A 22,169-nucleotide genomic window follows, 5' to 3' on the forward strand; every position below is an offset into this window, starting at 1 on the left:
GAGAAACGTTCCCCCCCAAGAAGTTAGAAGTCACGGGCCGCACCGCTCCCACTCTCTTCCAAGAGCTGTTGCCTCGGGGCAGCTCCGGGCGCGCCTTTGGACTGAAGTCAACAGCCTCTAAGCACGGATCTTCAAGAACCTCCGGAGCTGACAGCCCTTCGCTTGATGCCCTCTTTACATGTCTCCTGAAAGAGTTCCCGCACTCGCTTCGCTATTCCCTGGTCTTGGATGCGATCGGCATGAAGTAAGTCAGAAGAGCACCACACAAAAGGCAAAGCGGCGAGGCCGAGCTGACGAGGTAGCTATTCAAGGGCGGCGCCTTCGACCTTGGATCTGCTGGTGGGAACAGCGGCTCCGCGTTGTCTATGACATCTTTAGCTGGAAAGGTAATGGACACGAAAACACGCGCTGCAGCACCCGATAGAATTCACATGCAGTTCTCTCGCCTCGTAAACGCCTCATGCAGGCGACGCCACTCAATAGTCACAGATGAGGACCCCAGGATATGTCCAAGACTCCAGCGGCGAGTTTTGCCGTATAAGCAGATGACAAAGCCAACAAAGATTATCAGGGTACGCCCGTATCCTTCTTGGCATAACGTGGAAACCTAGGATATGCATACGGATGAGGAGTAAGAGTACACTACCTAAAGAGACTTCAAACCAGATGCTCAAATACGGAGAAGCACTGATATACAATAGATGTTCTCATCCGCTCCGAAGGGATGGCCTCAGCTTGTTCCAGGCACCGTGCCCGGGCCGCGGAGACCTCTGCATCGCTTCAACGCAACAGCGACAAGAAATACTGCCAGAGCATCCTTACCCTGTTCGCCACATTGTGGGCACTTTGTCGCGCGATAGATGCCGATCCCAAGAAGCCTCGCCAAGGCGATGTCGCGAGTTGTCATGTGACACTGCGGACACCACGGCTGCTCGGCGCGTCGTTCGGCTCCGCACAGCGCACAAAACTTGTGGTACAGCACCCAGGCTGCGAAGCCACACCCACACAACGCACGCCCGCCACACGCAAATGACGCGATCGCAAAAGACGCACCGACGCACCCAGCAGTGCTTGACGCTCGGCTACATAGACTGCCGCTCCAGAAGCGAGATGAGCCAGAGAGAGACGCAGCAGCACGGAGTCCTCAAGTCCGAAAAAAGACTGCGGCGCAGCGCCGGCAGATGACGACCTGAGCAGGCTCCGGTGGCGGCCGCATACGTAAAGGCGCGCAGGCCAGAGAGAGGGAAAACTGAGACATTTCGCAAAGCTGAATGCCTTCCCACGCAGGCAACCGCGACCTGCTTCTCCTCAGGGAGGAGGCTCGAGCCTCACGCCTTGCCTTCTTCACTCACTCGTTGCTCGATCGAAGCCCTCGTTCAGCACACGCCTGGCGCGCGTCGGATGCCCCCTGCGTCAAACAAGGCCAACGCAAAGCACTGATGCCCACGAGGCGCTACGCGACCACAGAGTGCCCCGTGCCCGGCTGCAAAGAGTCTCTCAGTGCGCCACTTCTCCACATGCATTTGACACGCCACGGCTGAGACGCCGCCGCCATGCAGCTGAAACATTCGCCGCTCAGACCTTTCCACTGTTTTCTGTTCGTTCGCACCTGTACATCTCCTTGAGTTCCCCTTCATCCTGCCTTTTTACGGAGAGAAGCTCCCGGAACTGGGTATGACACCATCCGCACTGGCGATCTTCCAAGGCTCGCATTTGCAGACAGGTCGGACAGCGGCCGCGTGCGAAGACGGGGTCTGAAAAGACACGACACGCACGCGCCGGAGACACACACGAAAAATGAGCACAAACACACACACGCAATAGAAGGGATCCGCGGTCCGCTATCCGCCAGGCAGCCACTCAGGTTCCTAAACGACTGGCGTGCACTCCGCCCGCGTCCAACACTGAACTGAAAACCAGAGCGATTTCCGAGGTGGCTGCCTGCGGCGCTATCTGTTACCGCCTCGTGCCCGAGGCGACCATCCAGCTACGTGAGCATCTGCACATTTATTTCCGCACCAGCGCACACTCTAACAAGGCGCCAGCCAGACGGCAGCCCCTCGTCCATCTCAATCGCGCCACAGGAACTCGAAAGCAAGTTTTCTGCAGGCGGCCGCAGTCAGAACACTGCCATCTATTCAGATCTGTCTGAGTGGAGGCTGATTCTCAGCGACGACCTGCGCCCCTGCGTCTTCTTGTTCTCACCGAGGACGCCGTCGTCTTCCATTTGCTGCACTTCGTTGTAGGTGCCGATGGACTGGCCGTCAACGACTACCTGCGGAATGAGAACTGGAGAGGCCGGCGAAAAGACAGAGACGCGGGAAACTGCGATCAAAACAGCTAGTCGACAAAACTGAAGGACGACGGGACGCGCCTCCACACGCGCACGCGATCTGATGAACCATTCCGCGGCAGCCAAGGGAGCTGGCGACGACTCCACGACAGAAGAAGAGCATCGCGCGAGGGCTCCACTCCGAAAAGTCGACGCGGCAGACTGCCGAGAACAGGACGAATGGGGAAGCCACTGTGCTACCCAGTGAATAGCAGAGAAGGCCGCGAAAACCTCATTAACCTCCTCCCTTGAGAGGTCAGGGGACGCGCCGCGCAGACTGCGCATCTCTCGGGGTCCACAGACAGAAGCACTTACTGCCGCGATGATGAGTGTGAGGGGCGCTGCGCAAGATCCGCTGTCGCTTCCAGCGTCGCAGCAGCCTCGCATTCGGCGCTTCGTGACCTGGGGGAGACAAGGAGAGAAACGGAGAAGCCGCATCGCGAAAAACCCCGGTCGCGGACAGAAACCCGCGCCGAAGGTCAGCCGCTCGTGGGCGGCCCAGAAGTGGCGCAGAGAGAGGCGGGCGACGATTTAGCCTATCCTTCGCCTGCGGACGCCATCTGCATCGCAGCTCCAAACGTGTATATGAGAGAGGGGCATTTACGTGAGCTCGACTGCATTGAGAAAGGATTGCAGAGCTGCCGCGCGCTCGACTCAGGCGCGCCTTAGACCGCATCGGTGCCAGGAGCTTTGCCTGAGAGAGGAGACCGACAGAAAGCTCCGCACGAGCGCACTTCAAGTTACTCCTCTTCACAGCTCACCTGCGCCGTCATTGTTGGCGTCGACGAGGTAGTAGACGATGCCCTTGCAGCTCAGCAGATTCGCCAGCCGCTCGCAGTTGAACATGGTCCGCCGGCGGACAGAGAGAGACGAGACGACAAGAATGACCTGGCGAGCAGAGAGACCCGACACCACAGAAACACGTCCAGACCCCTAAACCCTTCCGCACGAAAAACAGCATGCACTCACTCGGCGGATTCCAACGGCTCATTGGAGTGCTGCGTGAGAGCAGGACGTAGATAAGCTCTGGCACACACGAAGAACAGAAGCGCTACACGCGGGAGCCACTTGCCGCAGCCCAAAGGCGCAGCCTCCGGAAACGCGGACGCAAGCAGAGCGGGTCACCGTCGCACAAGCAGACACATCTCTGCACATTCGCAGATTCTCATCAGCTTATCCGTGCCGCATGTCTGTCCAGAGCCCCGAGGCTGGCAGACAGCAGTTTCGAGAGCGCCACATCCCCGGCGAACTGAGCGCGAGACGCACATAAAGCAGACAAGTAGGCGCCGCGCAAGATCACGGGGTTCAACCGTCAGTCTGCCCAGACTTGGAACAGCAGCGCGAGTTGCAAGGTCGCGATCGGGACAGCTTCTTGGTGCTGCGATACTCTCACTCCCACGTCTCGTGTCGGCTGTCTCGCGCGTCGTCCGCGCAAGGCTTACCTCTGCGGCAGGTCGTCCGACGAAGAAGAAACGCGGCGGAAGCCGGAGGACCTGTTTGGGAAACGGGAGACCTGCTGCGGCTAAGGCGGCAGCGGCGGCGAGCTGCTCCTCTCTTCGTCTTTTCTCTTGCGCTCGCGCATCGCGGTCCTGACTTCCCAGGCCCAGAGGGTTTTTGAACAGCCGCGCAAAGAACGACTTCTTTGAGTCCCTCTCCTCGTCTGCAAGACCCTTCATTTTGAACCAGAAATTCGCCTCTTGAAGCAGAATGAGGGGCTCCAGGGGAGAGGCGGCCCTGTACACGAGGAGACTTCCCCTCCTGTCTGATCTGCGGTCGTCGTCCGCTTCGCGCTTCCACACCGGCACTTCGGCGGAAGGCTCCACGCTTCTCGAATCGGCGAGGTCATCCCCTGCCCCCGGTGAACAACCGCGCTCTGAGCGCGAGTGACCCCCGACTCGTGCGCCTGCCTTGGCGCCGCCCTCTTGGGGAGCGTCGACGGCGATTCTCCTCAACCGTCTGCTCTGCAGGCGCAGCATGGCGCGTTGTTCCTTCAGAAGTTTCTTGATCTCCTCTCGCGCGCCCCTCCCGACATCTTGACCATCTTCGCTCTCTTCGTCGTAGAGCCACGCCTTCTCCGGCTTCGCCTCCGCTGGCGGGCCGCCCTCTTCGTCGATCACTTCTTCGCACCTGCTCCGCGCGCCCTCTGTCTCTTTTTGCCCCCGCCTCGTCGCAGCCTTGCTGGTCTTGGCAGCAGCTCTTTCTGTGGGACTTGAATCCCAGCCTAGCTCGGCTAACACGTCCGCGTGGAGCGTCTCGGGGTCCCCTACGTCTCCATTTTGCACTTCGGAGTCACTCCCGTCACTCTCCAAGATGACTGAGGTCTCCCTAGAGCCTGTCACTTTGAGTTGGTCCTGCGCCCCGCCGCACGCCTCTCCGGCGGCAGCCAGCATGAACGTGTCGCCAAAGTCTCCGATCCCCACACCCACCATCACAGGCAGTCCGCTCCACGGAGCGTTTTCCTCCTCTTTCTGCCTCTCCAGCTCTGCCTGAGCGGCGGCAGCGGCAGCCGCGGCTTCACGTCGTTTCTTCCGCAGGAGCCGCCGCCGTCTGCGGCGTCCGGCAGCACTTCCGAGCCAGTTCTCCAAACGGAGTTCTTCGTCGAGCTCCTCGGGCTCGGGTTCGGGTTCACCCTCTGCCTCCTCCAATTCACCGTCGTGGAGAGCGTCGTAGAGCCGCATCAGCTTGCGCATCTCGCGCCGTTCCCTTTTCTGCGCCTTCTTCAGCTCGACGCCATCCAAAAATGGATGGGCACCATGCTCGCCACCCAGTGCGGAGCTTGGGACGCCCAGGAACGCATTCGAGAAACGAGGTAGCCCCGTGGCGCTGTCTAGCGAAGCAGATCCGAAGCCTGGAGAGCCCGACAGCGACTCTGCTGAGTCTAGCCCAGTCGAGGCGAACGTGGAGTCGTGCTGTTTCGCGCCTCGACTCGGTGAGCCCTGCGTACCCCACAGCATCCGACCTGTCTGGCGGAGGGCTTTCGAGACGAACCGACCCAAGTCCCGAAGCATGCGGCGGTGCGACGCGCCTTGAGAACGGTCTCCAGGGAGGAGCGTCGGCGACAGCGGCGTACTGGACAGGCCGTTTGCATTCGCTGCGTCTTCTGCCGACGACGAGCACGAGGCCGTGTCGGCTGGGGGAGACCACGAGTCTCCACACACGGAGCGTCTGCCTTGCTGCTGCTGCAGGCGAGCGCGGCACGATTCCTCATATTCCTTTCTCTCCTCTGCTGAGAAGAGAAAGAGAGTCTGGCTGCCGCCTTCGCGTCTCTCGCCGCTGTCGTCGCGCGCCTGCTCTGGTAGCTTCTCGCAAGCTGCTTCGCTGGCAGCGTCGTTCGACTCGCGGCCTCGCGATCCGTCCGTTGGCTGCGCCGCTGGGCAGCCTGCGGCAGCCATCTCGACTCTTCTTTGCTCTTCCGCTTCACGCAAACAACGCTGAACTTCCTGCTCCATCTCTGCCGTGGATAGCCAGTGCATGACCCCCACGACCATCTTGAGAAGGCTCACAAATTCCCTCTCCCTAGGATTCGCCACGCAGAAGGGGACATCGTAGTCGTTTTCCTCCATAAGCTGAATCTCCATATAGGCACCCTCACGCGGACTGTCCCCGTCAGCGCTGTGGGAGCTGGCAGCTACGGGGAACCCGCGCTGAAGCATGAGATGTCTCTCCATGAGCTCCCGCGTTTCGGCTGCATTCCTGTGCGTCAGACATTCATGCTGAAGACAGAGACAGTCCCGCGCCCTGAGAAGAGCCTCAAGAAACGCGCGGGCGAGCGGGTAGTTGCTGGGCACGGCTGGAACACGATCTGGGAACAAGCGTCGGGCCTCGCGCCTCCGCCGCCTCTCCCTGCGCAGCTTTTCTTGTTCCCCCGTATACACCTTGACGCGCAGCACCCTCTTCTTTCGCTTGAAACTGGGCGCGGGTTGAGAAAGCGGAGACGACGGGAAGGTCGCTTGCTCCCGCTCCTTGCGAATAATACTCGGCTGAGACGCGCAGGCCTCTCCATCTGCCTGCTTCGCCCCGTCCTCCGACCTCAAAGGCATCGAAGCAGAGCCTGACTCTTGAGTCTCGCAGGGGCGGAGACAGGACTCCTCCGGCGTAGTCTTCCCGCTCGACGTGAAAGTTATCACAGCGCTTAGTGGAGTCGCCACATCCGGTACATCCTTCAGCGACGCGGACGAGCCTCGCGGAGACCGCCGCCGCTTGCCCCCAGCCACCGATGACACTGCGTACTCTTGCGAGTCAGCTCGCCACCTGGCAGACGTGCAGAAATTCCGGTGCTTCGACTCCTCATCTGAGCAGCTCACTTCCTCGTACTCGTCCGCCGACGTGGCGTCGGGGCTTGAAGAGTCCGTCGCAGCCGCCAAGGCCATCGCGTTCCTCGCGAATCTCCTGCGCGCTGCATCGGACTGGAAGGTCTGAAAAGAAAAAGCCGTGTATACACAAGTGGCGAAAATTCGCAAGCCTCTTCTCCGAAGTCAGGACCTCTCGCACAAAACATCCAACACATGAACATTTGAGAGAATTGGAAATCTTGCAATTCTCTCCTTCCCTCCCCCCCCCCCCCGCCCCCCCCCCAAGGCAACATACGCCACCAAGTTCTGAAACGGAGTCTGCAATATCCCCTCTTTGAAGGGTAGGAGAGGAATGAGCCTTGCCGAAGCGCTGCGCTTCGTTCAAACCTCTGGCAGGATGCTAGTCCACAAGAGGCATGTAGAAAAAGAAACTTATAGGGCAGGCCGCTCGTGGCTTCTCTCGGAATGTGGAGCCTCCTTCAGGTTGAACGCGACCGCGTCCCCTCTGCCTCTCGCCAACTGTAACGAAGGACTCTGAGCACGATCAAACGCCAGCCGAACACTTCCCAACCCATGTAAAGGGCTGCGGCTGAGTCGCGAATATTTCGGGCATGCTGTCCCCCCCTATGTGGAACTGAGTGGATTTCCTCGCTTCCTGCTGCCTCGTCAAAGTTCACCTCTCTCACCTGACGCCGGTAGATCGGGAGTTCCGCGGATGCGGGTTGCCTTCGGAAAGGGTTGAGCGGTGAGAGTGCCCTTAAGCTGACGCTCATTGGAGGCGAAGGGAAGATCTGACGGCCGTAGACCGGTTTGACCTTTTTGGGAGTCTGCGGGGGTCCCAGGAGTTTCCGGCCCTTCTGCTGCTGCGTGTAGGCCGACGAAACAACGCGGTGCGGCGGTCTCCGTATGTCGCCTGTCACCTGCCGCTGGCGCCTCGCTGCTTCTTCTCGCTCTCGTTCCTCCAGCTCGTATGCGTCGTCGTCGCCCTCCTCCAACCAAGTGGCGCTGCGCGTCTCCGCGGGAACCACAGGCATCTTCCGCCCCTGGACATGCCCCCTGGACGCTTGACTCTCTTGATACCTGAGGCGCCGCACCCAGCCGGTGTTTTCGATTCGCCGGACGACCGCCAGCCTCGAGGACAGCGACCGCACATCTAGCGAAGACGCCGCCCGCAGCGAGCCCAGAGAGGAGTCGTCGCGTAGCCCGTCCGCCAACGCCTCTTCTCCCCACTTTCTGTAGAACGACGGGTCCTCGGAGCCTGACGAGGTCGCGAAGGAGGCCGCGGAGAAAGCCTCGCGGGCCGGGACCGCGCTCGCGACCAACTTGACCGGAGCGGGGCGCAGCACAGCCACGCCCGACCTCACGCTGTCCACGCTCTCAGACGCGGCATCCGACGCCTTGCGCGGACCCTCCGCAAGAATCCAGCACGCGTCCGGTTTTCCTTTCCCCCAGCGCCTCAGAGGCGACGCCGTGGCATCCGTAAGACGACCCTCCCGACACTCGAGCTCCGGCTGCGGCGGCCCCTTCAGGCGAGGAGAATCCGACCTGTGAACTCCGTGCATGGGGGATGGCGTACGCGCACGCGGCCGAAGGCGGAGCCATACGCTGCTGTGGCTTGAATTCGCTCGCGACTCTTCCGAGAGCCACGGATACGCTTCGCCGCTGCTGACCGCTTTCAGCGCTCCCCCAGTGCCGGCCTCCGCGGTGCCCTCGTCCGCCTCGGTCTCCGTGCCGATTTCCCTCGTTCTCTTCGACAAGACAGAGAACAAACCACGGCGTTTTAAAGCGCCTGCTACATGCGGCGGCCGCGCCGCCTCATCTTGCGTCTCATTCTCGAGCGAAAGCACAGGCGCGGCAAGGGCTTCACCCGTGCTGGATTGCTCGCCTCCTGCCGGTGGAGGCGCCGGGCCTCGGGGGCAGCGAAAAGCTGGGCGCGTTGCGTCGGTATTGGCGGTAACTCCGCGCAAAGTCAGCCGTTGTTCTATTTCCTTCCTTATTTCCGCTACACTACGCTGCGAAGAGAGAGGCTCGTGGCTTCCGCCCGCGGCGCTGGACGCGAAGGCGTCCAGCGCTTCTAGGCCATCGGAGCTCAGAAGAGCCCCTTCATTTGCGTTGTCGTTTTTCCTCAGAAGAATGCCTGCCGATTTGTGGCTAGTCGTATCCTTTTCGTCCCTCAGAGAAGCTGAAGCGCTGAGATGCGATTCCTGAGGATTGAAGGGCGGCGACTCCACTCCTGTGTATGAGTTTCTTTCGGCGGCGCGCAGGACGGGCGTCTCCGCACTGCCTGGCCCGGGGACCTCGCTCACGCACGCCACCCCCCCATCGTCTGCCTGTGCGCTACAGGGAAATTCATCCCCTGGAAACCTCGATGGATCTTCTGCCGCGGCATATATTCCTGCCTGCGGCGAAGTGCTACGTGAGGAGCATCCACGTTCAGGAACCGTGCGCCGCCCAGGAGAAGCGTCGCCACGCAACATCTCCGCCGTTGGTTATTTACTATACATTGGATGAGAGTGCGCCCGCGAGGCTTCAGCAGCGCCGCGACCGAGTTGAGCAGAAAACGCCTCAAAAAAGGGAGACATTTCGCGCGAAGACAGACCTCCTCTCAGACTCCCGACGAATATGATCTACGGGAGGAAGGAAGGGCGCCCCCGGACAAATGAGGGCGAAATAACTTGGTCAAGAGTCTGGCGGCTAGCGTGACGCCGATTAGACGAGAATCTCCAGGGTACACCAAGGGCAGTTGAGCAGAGCAAGGCCTCGCGGTCAGATTTTTTGCCGTTCCCGTTGATCACCATTATCGCTGAACCCGTTGTGCCACCTCTCTCCGCTTGAAAGAGACCTCGTAGTACTGGGTGAACGTCGACCAGCCACAGCCCGGACACGATGCATAAGACACTGGGTGAGAGACCTCCAGCGCTCCAGGATGACACTCGGGACACGAGGCAACGGCGCGTTGGCAACTGAGTGAAAAATGCGGAACAAAGGCTTACAAATCGCGACCGCTCCTGCAGGTGACGCAGCCGTACAATTGGGCATCGGCCGGTGGCGGCAGTGGCTCGTTGTTTGGTCGCAAAATGCAAGACAGTCTGCATCCAAATCTCATAGACGTCACAAGGGGCATGCGCGTACGAACGCGGTGGCAGAACTGATATGCCTTTAAAAAAAGCCGTCCAGTCGGAGGGGAGCAGGCAGCGGTGCTCGACGGGAGAAGCCAGGAATCACATTCCGGAGAACGGATGAAGGCCCTGTTACGCTGGCGAAAACACGGAAGCGCGTCACGCCAACTGAGGAGGCGACGAAGTCGCCCCGGTACGAAGGGAAACTGGCATGGGCGTCAAAAGAACGCTAGCAGGCCCTACGCAAGCGGCTGCGAGGCCGAGAAACGAAGGTACCGGAACACAGACCGGTGCGTACTCAGCACAGGAAAGAGAAGTAACCAAATGAGCGGAGAACGGGCGTGACCTAAAATATCTTTTGCGCGAAAAACGATCGATAGTTTCAGCGACGGTCTCCAGACTGATGGTCGAAGTCGATGCAAGCCCGCGTCCACGAGCTGCATGCACCGCCACAGAAATGCGCCGTGAATCTTCGCAGCCGAGGAAGACCTCACGGGATAGCTAACTAGTGTAATATTTTTCCTAGCGAGCGATTTTCTGTGGCATGCGTGCGTGGGCTCGAGGCAAGATGTAATTCAGAGCCCAAAAGCAGAAGACAGAACTACGCTCGGAGCAGTGTTCACTCGCCACGCAGCGACGGTGGTGTGTCGAGTCAAGATCAAGGATGGTTTTTTCGCTAGTGTAGAGGTTCCAGCTCCACACATGGCCTACTGCCGAGAAGACAAACAACGTGGATGTAGCGGTGACGGAAGGACACAAGCCGCATCACGTCGGAGGAAACTTGCTGAGTCACAGGGAGTGCTGTTTCTGCTCGTTGTAACATCACGCAGCTGGAGAGGCCTCTCGCGGAGGAGGAGGAGGATGGACAATCAAACACCGCATCTGGGGGCTCCACTGACCAGACAGTTTCGCCATAAATAAAATGTCATTACAAGGGCCGCTGAAAACTGCCTCTTCAGCTCTCAAAATGAATTCGTGATTCAAGCGGTGCGGCAGCAAACTGTGTTTGGGCGCAGCGATGCACGCAGAGCGTAGGTAGCCATGAGTGTGGTAATTCGACCCCAAACTTCCAGTAGAAAAGTGGCCGTCTCGTGACGACCGGTAGAAGTTGCACTGCTCAGGAGAGACACGAAGAAAGGGTACTGAGTTCGCGGGTCTATTGTGGCTGAACTGCGAGATGCTGGGGTCGACTTGAAGGCAACGGGCACTATTTCACAGCGAGAAACAGCACCCGACTCTACCGGGGCCCAGGGCACCGCAGTGCTCCAATACTTAATAGAAGGTTCCGCCTGCGAAGCAGCAAGCTGCATGCAAATATCTTCCACAAGAGAAGCAGGCTGCCGCGGCACAGCAAAATATCTGCTTGTCATTGGTGTTGTTCTCTCGACATTCTTTCGGCAACTGAAGGACTCGTCGTGATGGACGCTACCGCTCGGGGGCAGAGCTCAGCCGTTCTCGTCTGTGTTGCACCGAAAGCAAAAGTCTTCGGCTCGGGGAAACGACGGAAACAGGGGTTGTGGCGCCACTGGTTTTCATGGGCGTGAGAGTGCGCGGTGTTGTAGCCTCTACTCGGTGACAGAGCGACCGCATACCGCCTTTCGCTTTCACCCAGCGTGAACTGCGTAATGCAGATGCGCTTTCGGGTGGCAGTACAGATTGAGACAGACTGCAGACACTTAGTCACCGTAGCGCAACGCAGGGATATGTGGAGCAACTGTTCATCCGGCGTGACTGCGTTGCACATTGGCAGCGCTTGTTCCTGGGGTTTGCCCCTATCTCCGCGACCATTGAATACAGATGCGCTGATATTGTAGATATTACAACACTGGCGGGACGCCTTTGACTCTTTGCTGTGTGCGCATGGTCGCCCCAGCGCGACCTGCCCGACTCGGAATAAAACTAGCGGTTGCGCAAAATACGACAACGACTAGGCGCCTGCCGGCTTGTATGCCACAGTGAGCATCCACAACTGTAACGGCGTGGAATATGTATACGGGATACGGCGCAGAAACGGATGCGCTCCAGGGGTCTGCGGGTCGGACTTTGAAGCGGAGGGCACGCCAATAGAGATGTATGCTGGGATTGAGCAAACAGCTAAATGGTACTGGTTGATCACTTCTCCTTTCGGGGAGCTGTATCCCAGTGAAGGAGTTCTGGAACTGCTGGAGTGCCCGAGCAGCGCATGAAGACCGTGGGAGACATCAGAGCTTCCCCGGGTTCGAGTCGACAGCCGGAGCAGAACACATATCAAAATAAGCCGCACCGGCCGCGTCATTGCAGTTGCGCCCTCTCCAAGAAGGGCAGTGACATATTCCAGCCGCAGAATAGTCGCCATATGACTTTTTCGGGGATTTGCTTATCAATGATGCGCTCAGCAGTTGCACCCGCGAGAAGCCGCCCATAAGGACGCGCGAGAATGGCAGCAAGTCTCGCACCAAGAGTGGACACTGCCAAGCAATGAGTCCACTCTGCCAAAAAGCGACATCTCTGTTGTGCATCCGGAGAGCTATTTTCGCCAGAGTGGTTCTTTGTCCCGAAAAGAGGCCTTTCTCATTACATGCACGATCTTGCAAGCGCGTTGTCAGTGACGTGTGAGGGTTGAGGGGATTGCCCTCGCCTCATATTGTGCAGTCAGCCGGTGGTGCGTGGAGCCCCCTGCGCATGAACACTCGGTGTATCCTGTCGCGTCTCCGTCGCCCAGTGATAGGGCTCCCAACCCCCCCTTCCCGACAGCAGAGGTGCTTGTAGTCTACTCGTTCGCGGTTGCATGCAGAGCAGTCTTTCCTCAGAGACGACTACCGTGGCGGGGCGGCGGCGATAGGCACGTCTCACCCACGAACAGCTGTTGCGATGGTGCCCTACACACTGTAGTGGTTTCCCAGGGGAAGGAGCAGTCTCGGTCATTTCGAGGACAATGCTCTTCCACGGAGCTACCGAATCCAAGCCAAGAAGGGAACCCGTGCAGGCTTTTGGCGTGGAACGTCCTGATTTCTCCTGTCCTCGCGCGAACCTGTTCATCCTCATCCTTCCATTTGCAAACCCTCTCACCTGCCTCGTGTGGAGCGGGGGCTCGAATTGTATTCCCAGGACACAGTGTGCGGTTGCTAATGGCGACGGGGGGTGGGCGCGATCATGACGATTGGACGTGGACGGGTACCCGGGTCTGCCCGGGCGGCATGGCGACGGCGAGCTAGAGTTTGGTGACGCACGTGGCGTCGTAAATCTGGCGGTTTGCTGACCATATTTCTGAGGATCGGAACGCCGCAGCCACCCCGCTGCGAAACAGGGGGCCGCTCTGCTCTCACGTCGTTCCCTGCGGCGAAACCGTTTGCGCGGCCGTTGAAGCCTTCCAGTGATCATTTTGTAGTCTGCGCTGTGCGAACACATTCTGCCGGCCACCACCGGTGGCTGCACTTCCCATCCAGCTATTGCTACGGTTCAGACCGCATTACTCCCCTCCGAGTGTTGTCGCGCCCACGCGCTCTTGGCCGTCCATGTATCTGAGAGTCCGGGAAAGTGGGTCGAATTGCGGGTGCGCTCTGCCGAGCAATTTTGCGCTATCTTTTCCTCCCGCACAGCACCACTTTTCTTCGCAAGCATCGACGCCATTCTGCCGCCGTTACTGCTGCTCTTGACGTGCTTCTGGCGCATTCTCCAAGCTCCCAACTGGCATCTCTGCAGGCTCTCCCTCCCGCACGATTGCCACACTGCCTCTCGTTGGCGACGTCGTGCAACGAGCACTCCATCGTCTTTCCCGCGGGGCCTGGCCAGTTTCCAGCGGAGCTCCGTTCGATTTGTTGCAGCAAATGCAGTTCCCACTTCTGTGTGGATTTTAGAGACGGAACGACGGCGGCGTCGACAGACCGCGGTTGGTCACCAGGGAGAGGGTTAGGGTCACTCCGCGGTGTTCTGGAAACCCCCCGCTCGCCTTTGCCGGAGGTTTTTCGCCGACGCGCGCGAGTGATTCTCTGTGTCCGTCTATGATTAGGGAGAGCGTCCCATCCAGATATGGGATGAAGGCTAAGTTCTTCACGCGGACAATTTTAGCTACCGTCTCGGACTCGCAAAGCCGCTGCAGCTCCACTTGCGTGCCGGGCAAGAGCGCCACCCCCCGCACGCCAGGGCACCCCAAGCACATCGTCCGTCTCACGCAGCGGAAAAGGAGCACAAGCGGCTTTCGAAATCCAGTCTGCACTTTCCAGAGCTCAGTCCACGGCCTGGGAATTGAGTGCAATTGTGCCGTGGCGCTGCTTCGACACGCGTGAGTCCAGTTAGCTCCGTTTTTCAAATCACGCGACATCCGCGTACCTGGGTGGGGGGCGAAAGCGTCCTACGCCCGGCCCCATCGAGTTGATCGGTTCACTTCAGTGGTAAATACAGGATTTGTTCCAGTACTCGGTTTTACTGGAGAACTCTTCTCTTGCCTGCTTCCCCGAGCTGTTGTCTGTCACCTGCTCCGTGACCCGTTTGTGGCATCGGGGTCATCGCGGCATGAGGTGTGCGTTGTGCTTGCTCTGGCATAGTGTTTCCTGGGTGCGCCGTCACACACACGTATCTTCTTGCCAATCATCGTTTCGTCTTCTGCTTGGCTGGTTTCGAAGTCCGAAGCATGTGAGGAAACTGCGTTGCACCCGCCGTCCATCCGGTGCGGAGTACACGTTCTCAGTAGACGTTTGGGCTCGGATGCCGTGTGACGCGTTCTGAAGCTGGCATGGTCTGATTGCGCTTGAGGCAGAACTCTATCGTGAGCCTCACGGCGCAGTGTCGCCCATCGGGTCTACGTGGGGGGTGCCACAAGCTCAAGTTCTTCGTGACTCTGCGAGCGCTATAGGAGTGCTGTTTGCGGCCGAGGACCCGAGTGTGTGACAAGAGGAGGGTGACCTCGGCGTGTGTTTTTCCTGCTTGAGTCAGCGAGAAAAGATTTTTCGGTATTCAGCATCCCCCCCGCACGATGCTCTCGGCGCCGTCGCAGCAGCAGCTGCTGCAGTTCGAGTGGCAAGCGCGGGGCCTGCAGGGACACGAGGACCGGAAAGGCTGGTACGAGCAGCAGCTTCAGCCACATCCTCAGTTTTCCGCGGAGCCTCACGCGTCTCCCGAGCCGCACCAAAATGCCAAGGATGAACCGTTGGCGGTGGCGGGCGCCGCGAGCGCGCCAGCTGCTGCCCTGGGCGGCGGCGCTTCGGGGGGGGCGGAGGCGGCCATTTCGGCGCCGTCTCCCTCGCCTGGGCTGGCGGAGGGGAGACACGATGGAGTGCGACCACGACCTGCCTCGTACCATCTTCAACTCCAGCACCAAGTTCAGCCGGAAGGACAGCAGCAAGACCACCGCCACCACCACGTCGAACATCAAGCTGCGCTTCTGGAGCAGCAGAGACAAGAGCTGCAGGCTCTCCATTTCCTGCACGCGACGGGAGCGCCGCCTTCGATGATTCCGCCCGACTTTCTCATGCGGCAGCAGATCTTTCAGCAGCAACAGTTGCACCACCTTCACCAGCTGCAACACGCCCAGGCCTTCTCACACCACCACCACGTGGTTCCTGTGCCGCAGCACACGCATCTGCCAGCACACCTCGTGGTGTCCGGCGCGCCAGGGACTCAGGAGAGTCAGCAGGCATTTCTTCAGCACCACGGCTACGACCCGTTCGCACAGCTCCCTCGCGCGGGAAGCGGAGAAGGCACTGTGCTGCTCAGAAGCGAAGGCGGCGCCGGAGGCGCGCCCGAGATGAACCAGGGGGATCACGCAGGCCCTCCCCCCCCGGCATACGGAGGAGGAGGCGCCGGCGAAGAATACAGGCCAGGCGCGAGCACTCCGCACCCGTCGGAAACCGAGGGCGCCCCCCGAGCCGCAGACGTCAGGGGCATGCCGCCGTCCGCTGAAAGGGGGTATCCAGACGCGAATGGCTGCGGCATGCCGCCCAAGGAGCTGGAGGCCTCGTTTGCTGCCGCGTGGGGCCCGTCTGCAGTGGGGGGCGCGGGGCGGCAGCAGCAGATGGACGCTTCATCTGCAGCACCGCCGCCGGGCTGCCACTTCGCGGAGCATCCACAAGCGCACGCAGCCCTTCAAGCGACGTCAGGAGGAAGCCAGGAGGCTGTGGCTGCCGGAGGAGGCTCGGAGGGTGCAGCGTCAGCGCAAGCAAGTTCATCTGCCGCAGGCCTCGCGCCACCTGTTTCATCCTATCCTTCCCAGCCAGGCGCGTTTCCCCCAAGTGGAGGGAGTGCTGCGTACTTTCCAGAGGGGGGCGAGCCGCGAGCCGGGCCTTCGACCCTCCTCCCCTATCCTCACTCCTCCAGTGTTGTTCCAGCGGACTGCGGCGGCGCGGGGAACCAGTTCATGGCAGCAGGACAGTTTCTTGTCGGCGGGCATCCCTCCCACCAGGCGCAGGCCTGCGCCGGGGGCGGATACAGCCCGCACGGTTTCCCTTCTCAGTTTGGCGCGCCTCACCAGAATGCCCACGCTGTGCATCTCTCGCAAGCCCCCCACCTAGCCCCTCAGCAGTTGCCTTCTGTTTACGCGCCCTCACACGCCCAGCACGCCGCCGGGGGCCAGATGCTCGAGTTCTCTTCGTTTTCTTCGGCGGCTTCGGGCTCACCCTCCTCGAGTCTCTCGGGAGGCGGCTGCGCGGGAGGCGGCGCTGCGCAAGCTTCCCCCTCGCCGCTGGGCTTCCAGGGGCCGCTCCACATGCCTCCGTCCTCTCTCTCACATCCGTCTGCCTCGCATCTGCTCATGCAGATGCCGGGGCCTTCGACGCCGACAAAAAGGCCGCCGGGGAGTACGGGGGGACTTGTGTCAGGCTCCGCTTCGCGCCGCAGCTCGCAGAAGCGCCAGCAGCACCAAGGCTTTCTCTCCGCTGGGACGCCCTCGACGACCTGCACGCCTCCGCACTTCAACGTGGAGTCTCTTCTGGTTTCGGCGTCTACTGGACTTCCCTCGGAAGCGTCCTCAGTGTACTCAGGCAGCCGCCGTTCTTCGCTGCATGCGCTGGGGGAAGACCGGTCGATGAGTCGTCGGTCCTCGGCGCATTCGGCGGTGGGCGGCACAGCCCGCGACCCCCCAGCAGCGGCGACTTTGGCTGGAAAAGAAAGAGTGTTTCTCGACGAGAAGACGGGGGCCTTTACGACGACGTGCCCGCCAAGCAGCGCCAGCAGCGCGAGTCAGTCCAGGCGAAGCTCCAAATCGGCGGCGGGCGGCGCCTCGAGAGAAGGCATAGCGAGAGCGGGCGGCACTCCTGGCGGAGGATCGGACATGTCTGCAAAGAGCTTGTTCCCGTCCTCTGCGTGGCCGAGCAGTGGGGGTGGAGGCTCGCGCTCGTCTTCGCTGTCGCATGCAGGCAGCGTGGGCGACAGCGGGACTGCGCTGATGGCAGTGGGCTCCGATGGAGCCGCAGGGGCTGCGGGGCTTCCCGGCAAGGCTGCAGCGGGCGGAAAGCCCGCAGCAGGCGGCGCCGGAAAAGAGACCGCAGGGGGCTCGGGAACCGCTGGCACCCTCCGAGGCCCGTACGCGGTCTTTTCAACCCAGATCTCAGTCCCCCCGCCGCCTGAACTCGAAGAGGCATGCCAGCGACTTGCGGAGGTACGAAGTTGCGCTCGTTCCCCGACTCAGTCTCACCTAGATGCACAGTGGACGTAACTAATTCTCGTATGGTTTGTACCTCCTTGACTTCTCAGTTTAACTTACGGAGAACTTGGTTTACAGCTGGTACTGTGACTTTCAGGAGCAAGCAGTAGCAAGCCTCTTCTTCCAAGTAGATTCCATGGAAAACCTGAAATTCTCATGTTTGATTGACATTTAGCCGCACGCTAGCGCACGAGGCATGACCTCTGCAGACGCCTCCTCCGTGCATCACGGGTTTGGTGGCGCCGCTGGTGCCCGCGAGCATCCATGACCGGGAAAACTGCTCTGTCGCCGCGTTCCGGTTCGTGGAGCGCCTGCCTGGGCAATATCCTGTGTGGGGTTTAGGCTTTATGGCGAATAGATACTTGCACGGCGTCCTCCCTTCCGGCGGCGCCGGGTGCGCACCCATGCAGGCGGCGAGCTCCTGCTTTGGGGGGAGCTGTTCACGCGGGACGGGGTCGTCGGCTGTGTCATTTTGGGCGTTTTTGTTGTAGCCTGCTCATTTTGATGTGGACGATGTGATGCTGTTTGGCAGCTGAAGGCCCAGCCGCTCATTCAGCAGTGGCTGGACAGCCGAGACGTCAGCTGGAGCTTCGCCTTCGCACTCGTCTTCAACGCGAGACTGGCCGCCGGAAGCGTCAACGTGAACGTGCGCTGGGCGCGCGAGCCGACCGTCGTCGGAGGCGCCTTTTTGGTTGGAAAAGGCAAGACGTACAGCTGGAGGTGAGCGAGGGCGCTCTCGCATGCAGAATCGTGTGTCCGCAGCCTGCGTCTACATCTGCGCCTCGCTGCTTTTCTGTGGCTAAAGAGCCTCCATACGTAAATCTAGCTTTTAGGATGGGGCGGAGAGGCGCCGCTCACGCGCGTCCGCAAGTCGGTATATCTGAGACTCCGCGTCAGAGTAAGCGGGCGACTGGGGTCGAAAGCGCTCTCCCCAAGCAGAATGGCTCTCGAAGGCAAAGAGGAAGGAAGGGAGGTGGGTCGCTTGGAGTGCCCGCGCTTTGCGTTTTTTCCGCTGTCTTGTTCCCACAGACGAGCGCCCCAGGAAGCGAGTCCACACATTATTCTGCAGTGCTTCGAGGCGGCCTGCAAGGAGAGGCAAAAGACGTTCGGCAGGTCTCAGCACGTTGACGACTACCTCGCAGTTCTAAAAACCGACTTGGCGAGCGGTAGGCGGCGCAGGCGGGTCAGGAGGGCGCGCCGAGGCGCTAAAGAGTTTAAGGTTCATGTTAGAATGTTACCGCCACTTCGCAGGCGAACTCTGTGTTCCGCTTCCGTTTCTTCGGATGCGCATGCAAGGGAATTGCCGTGGAGTCAGTCATCTGGAAGACGCTGCGTGCGTGGCTGGCGTCTACCCGCCCCCCGTCTCGCTTCTTTCACGTGGCTATGCTCACGAGATTTCCGAGCATGCTCCCCAGCGCAGCGTTCACTCAATTGCCAACGCGCCCTGGGCGACTGCTGCTCTGCCCTGTTCCACAGAGTGCAGCTTAGCGCGAATGGCGCTGCCTGGGGAGTGCCTGTGGCTGGGTGGAGTCGCGGTGAACGTCTTGGCTGTCTCGCTCTTGTTGTCAGGCGGCTTTCCGCATTGCTGCTTGTCGAGCCCTTCGTGTAGGATGCTGACGTTGCGGGCGTCTGCGTCGTTTCTGCTGCAGCGTGGCGCCTGGACGTCGAGGGGCTCCAGCAGGCCGCCGACTCGTTGATCGCTCTTCACGGCCTCGATCTGTTCTGCGGTCTGCCTGTGGCGACGAAGCAGATCAAAGACCTCCTTTACTTCGACCCACACGCGAATTCGTTTTCTCTCGTGCCCGACACGCCGCCGCTGCCGCCGATTCACTTCTTCTTTCCAGCGCCGCAGGACGCGTCGCTCTCGTCGGATCTCTTGCTGGGCATCACGAAGGAGAGCGTCGCGTTGGCGACACCGGACAGCATCCATTCCTCGGCGCCACCGTCGCCGCACCCGGGCGAGTTGGCTGGTCCCTCGGGCTACGGCGCCCGGTGCACTTCGTACACCTTCCGGTGCCCGGCGCCCGACTGCCTCGGTCTCCTCTTCACTCTGAACCGCGTCCGACACTTCTGCTTGAACGCGAAGCTGCGCTCTGCGGCAGCGGCGCACGCCTGCGACGTCTTGGAGACCAGCACAGGCTTCGAGAGCTCGGCGGGCAGCATCTGTAACCCGCCGGTGTTCGCTGTAGCGCGCGAGGGGGGGGGGGAGGACGCGGCGTGAGGTCAGCGTTTCCGCCGTCCGCAGGCTTCGCGGGCGGCGCCGGCGCGCCCCCAAGCCCCGGTCACACACAGCCCGCAGACTTTGCCTCAGACACCAGCTCGCACCTTTACGCGGGGTCGTCCGCGTCTCCGTACCCTCTTGGGTCCTACCCCGGGGGTCTCGCGGCGGGGGGCAGTGGCTTTGAAGGGAAGGGAGGCGAAGAGGTCTCAGGAGCGGCGTTTCCTTCGCCGTTTGTCCACGGCATGCCGCCCGGTCCTGGCGGCGTCGCCGAGTCGCGCGAAGTCGACAAAGGCTTTCACGGTCTCCCCGCCTTCGCGCCGCCGGTCTTGGGGACGCCGCCCGCCTACTTCTCGTCTGGCGTTTTGGAAGGCGACTTGGCCAGCGAGAGGAAAGGCAGGTCGCCGCGGGGAGCCGACGCGGGAGGCGCTGCGCTCTATGAGAGACTCGTCCAGGACGGCGGCGAGGCGCTCAGCGGCTTCGAAGGCCGCCGACAGACTCTCTTGCTCGAGGCGAAGGACGGCCTTGCTTCGCCTTCGAGTCGCCACGCGCGCGGAGACGTCGTCGCCTTGTCGGCGGCCGCGAGCACGCCTCTGCGGCAGAACGAGGTGAGCCACGCAGAAGGGTGCGGAGCGGAGACCGAGGACGCCGCGAGGGCAGGCGACAGCGGCAAGCGCACGCGACCGCGCACGCGCTCAAGCGGCGAGCGAGACGAAACTCGCGAAGGCGTTGGCTACTCGCCCAGGCAGCGACGGCATCTGAAGAGCGCAGAGGACGACCAGACGCCGAGGGAGAGTCCTAGCGGGGGCCGCGGGAAGCGGGATGACGCGCACGTCGAGGTGGAGAGGCTCAGCGAACTTGGAGAGAGGCCAGTGACGCCGCGTCATGGGGCAGGAGCCCTGGAAGACATCGCAGACAGTTCGATGCAGATGCAGGACGAAGATACGAGGCGGGCAGGCGCCGTTCGCCAGACGCACAAGCGGCCTGCAGCTCGCAGTGCAAGTAAAGCCAAGCGGAGGAAGCGGGGCGCAGCTGCTTTTTCTTCGCGAAGAAAGACTAGCCAGGCCGGCGCCTCCGCTGCATCCTCAAGCGTTGCAGGGGAAAGCTCCCATGGCGACGCGCCTCAGGATGCGTCGGTTGACGAGGGCGAAGAAGACGAGAAGGAAGATGACGCCGAGTCGGTTGATCGGTCCTCCTCTTCCCAGCCTGACGCTGGGCAAGGCACGCCGCATGCTTCGTCGTCGCTCCAGTCTGTGCGAGACCTAGCCTTTGCGTCGCCTACAGAGATGGGCGACATCGATGTGCCGCGGGGAGGCAGCAAAATGCTTTGCAAGGAGGCTTGGATGGAGGAAGACCAGGCGGATCGTCACTTGGAGGCGTTTTTCTCTGCCTGCGAAGACGCCGGAAGAAAGCGCGGGCGGGGCGGAGACGCACAATACGAAGAGGAGCGAGGCGACACAGGCGGCTTCGATGACGGGGAACAGATGACGATGAAGCAACACCTAGAGCAAGAGGGCGAACGTGAGGGACCCCCGGCTAATGCTGGCGACGGCTCCATGTCTTTCCAAAACGCCGCGGAAGACTATCCTCCGCCTCGCGCGGACCTCGGCCGAGCGCAGGAGCTGGGCGGCGGAGAGTCGGCGCTGGAGTCGCACTACCTGAGCAAGATCGAAGAAGAGACTGAGTATTCCGGGGAGGGATTCGATTCTTCGGCTTCTGGGAACGACAGCAGCTCTCGGCGAGCGCCGGAAGGGACGGAGGGATTCGCACCGAGCAAGTCGGAGCCGCGGGAAGACCCGCGCGTCGAGGGGCAAGATGCTTTCGGCTTCGAACCCGGAGTGGAGAAAGGGCAAGACGAAGACACCGGGCTCCGTTTCCTCGACGACCCAAACACGCCCAGCCCGTCGCCGACCGGCGAAGACCGGCGCGACAAGAAGACCGAAGAGGACAAGGGCGAGGGAGACGAAGGCGCCAAGCCAGAAGTCCGCAAGCGCCGCGAGGGACGCGGAAGGCGCAGCAGACGCTAGCTGCGGGCGTAGGACAGCCAGACGCTGTCGGCATGTGAAGAAAGAGCCGCCGCTGCGAGGAAAAACCTAAAAAATGTTTGGCCGCAGGCGCTGGAGCGTTTGAGAGTGAGCGGGGGCCGCTGAAAACGCGAGAGACCTGCTCTCGATGCAGCTGTGACGTCGGATTTGGTCGGCGCCAGAGTGGACTGCAGGGAGAGGAGCGCCCTCCCTCCCCCCTCCCCCTCCCCCAGCGCCCTCCCGGAGTTGTGCCGCTTGTTTGTGAAGAGACAGGATGGCGCAGGCGTCGAGGCAGTTCGCGTTTTTGCGCAGACGACGCAGCTGTCGGTTTACGGAGCTGCGGCGAAGAGGAGACGCGACAGCACCGCAGCGTTCCGTGCGGAAATCGTCTGCGTCGTCGGCTGGAGTTTTGTGTTAGGCGAACGCCCCCGCAGTCGCGCAGTTTTCTCGCTATACTCACTCCCTCTGCGTCAAGTTTCACTTCGAACTTGGCTCGTTTCCGGCACGTTTTATTCGATTTTTGTCCCTCCTGCGCTTCGCCTTCTCGCTCACGGCGAGGTGTGGCAGAG

The 22,169-nt window shown here is 61.1% G+C and overlaps 3 protein-coding genes across 3 annotated transcripts; 2 read left to right on the forward strand and 1 right to left on the reverse strand.

The window, feature by feature from the left end:
• Positions 1–211: 211 nt before the first annotated feature.
• On the reverse strand, positions 212–9,101 carry BESB_004080 (uncharacterized protein; the record flags this gene model as incomplete). The annotated part of the gene is made up of 9 exons (XM_029359163.1): positions 212–378; positions 823–987; positions 1,353–1,408; positions 1,610–1,754; positions 2,206–2,289; positions 2,648–2,734; positions 3,094–3,220; positions 3,775–6,747; positions 7,311–9,101. 9 exons carry the CDS (start codon positions 9,099–9,101, stop codon positions 212–214), a joined length of 5,595 nt encoding a protein of 1,864 aa, XP_029222076.1.
• Positions 9,102–13,723: 4,622 nt separating this feature from the next.
• On the forward strand, positions 13,724–14,008 carry BESB_004090 (uncharacterized protein; the record flags this gene model as incomplete). The annotated part of the gene is made up of 1 exon (XM_029359164.1): positions 13,724–14,008. One exon carries the CDS (start codon positions 13,724–13,726, stop codon positions 14,006–14,008), a length of 285 nt encoding a protein of 94 aa, XP_029222077.1.
• Positions 14,009–14,694: 686 nt separating this feature from the next.
• Positions 14,695–21,603, forward strand: BESB_004100 (uncharacterized protein; the record flags this gene model as incomplete). The annotated part of the gene is made up of 5 exons (XM_029359165.1): positions 14,695–17,313; positions 17,891–18,078; positions 18,388–18,524; positions 19,008–19,523; positions 19,586–21,603. The coding sequence occupies 5 exons, from the start codon at positions 14,695–14,697 to the stop codon at positions 21,601–21,603; spliced, it is 5,478 nt and encodes a 1,825-aa protein (XP_029222078.1).
• Between the last annotated feature and the right edge of the window lie 566 nt (positions 21,604–22,169).

The sequence above is a fragment of the Besnoitia besnoiti genome, chromosome I, assembly GCF_002563875.1.
Source record: "Besnoitia besnoiti strain Bb-Ger1 chromosome I, whole genome shotgun sequence".
NCBI lineage: Eukaryota > Apicomplexa > Conoidasida > Eucoccidiorida > Sarcocystidae > Besnoitia > Besnoitia besnoiti.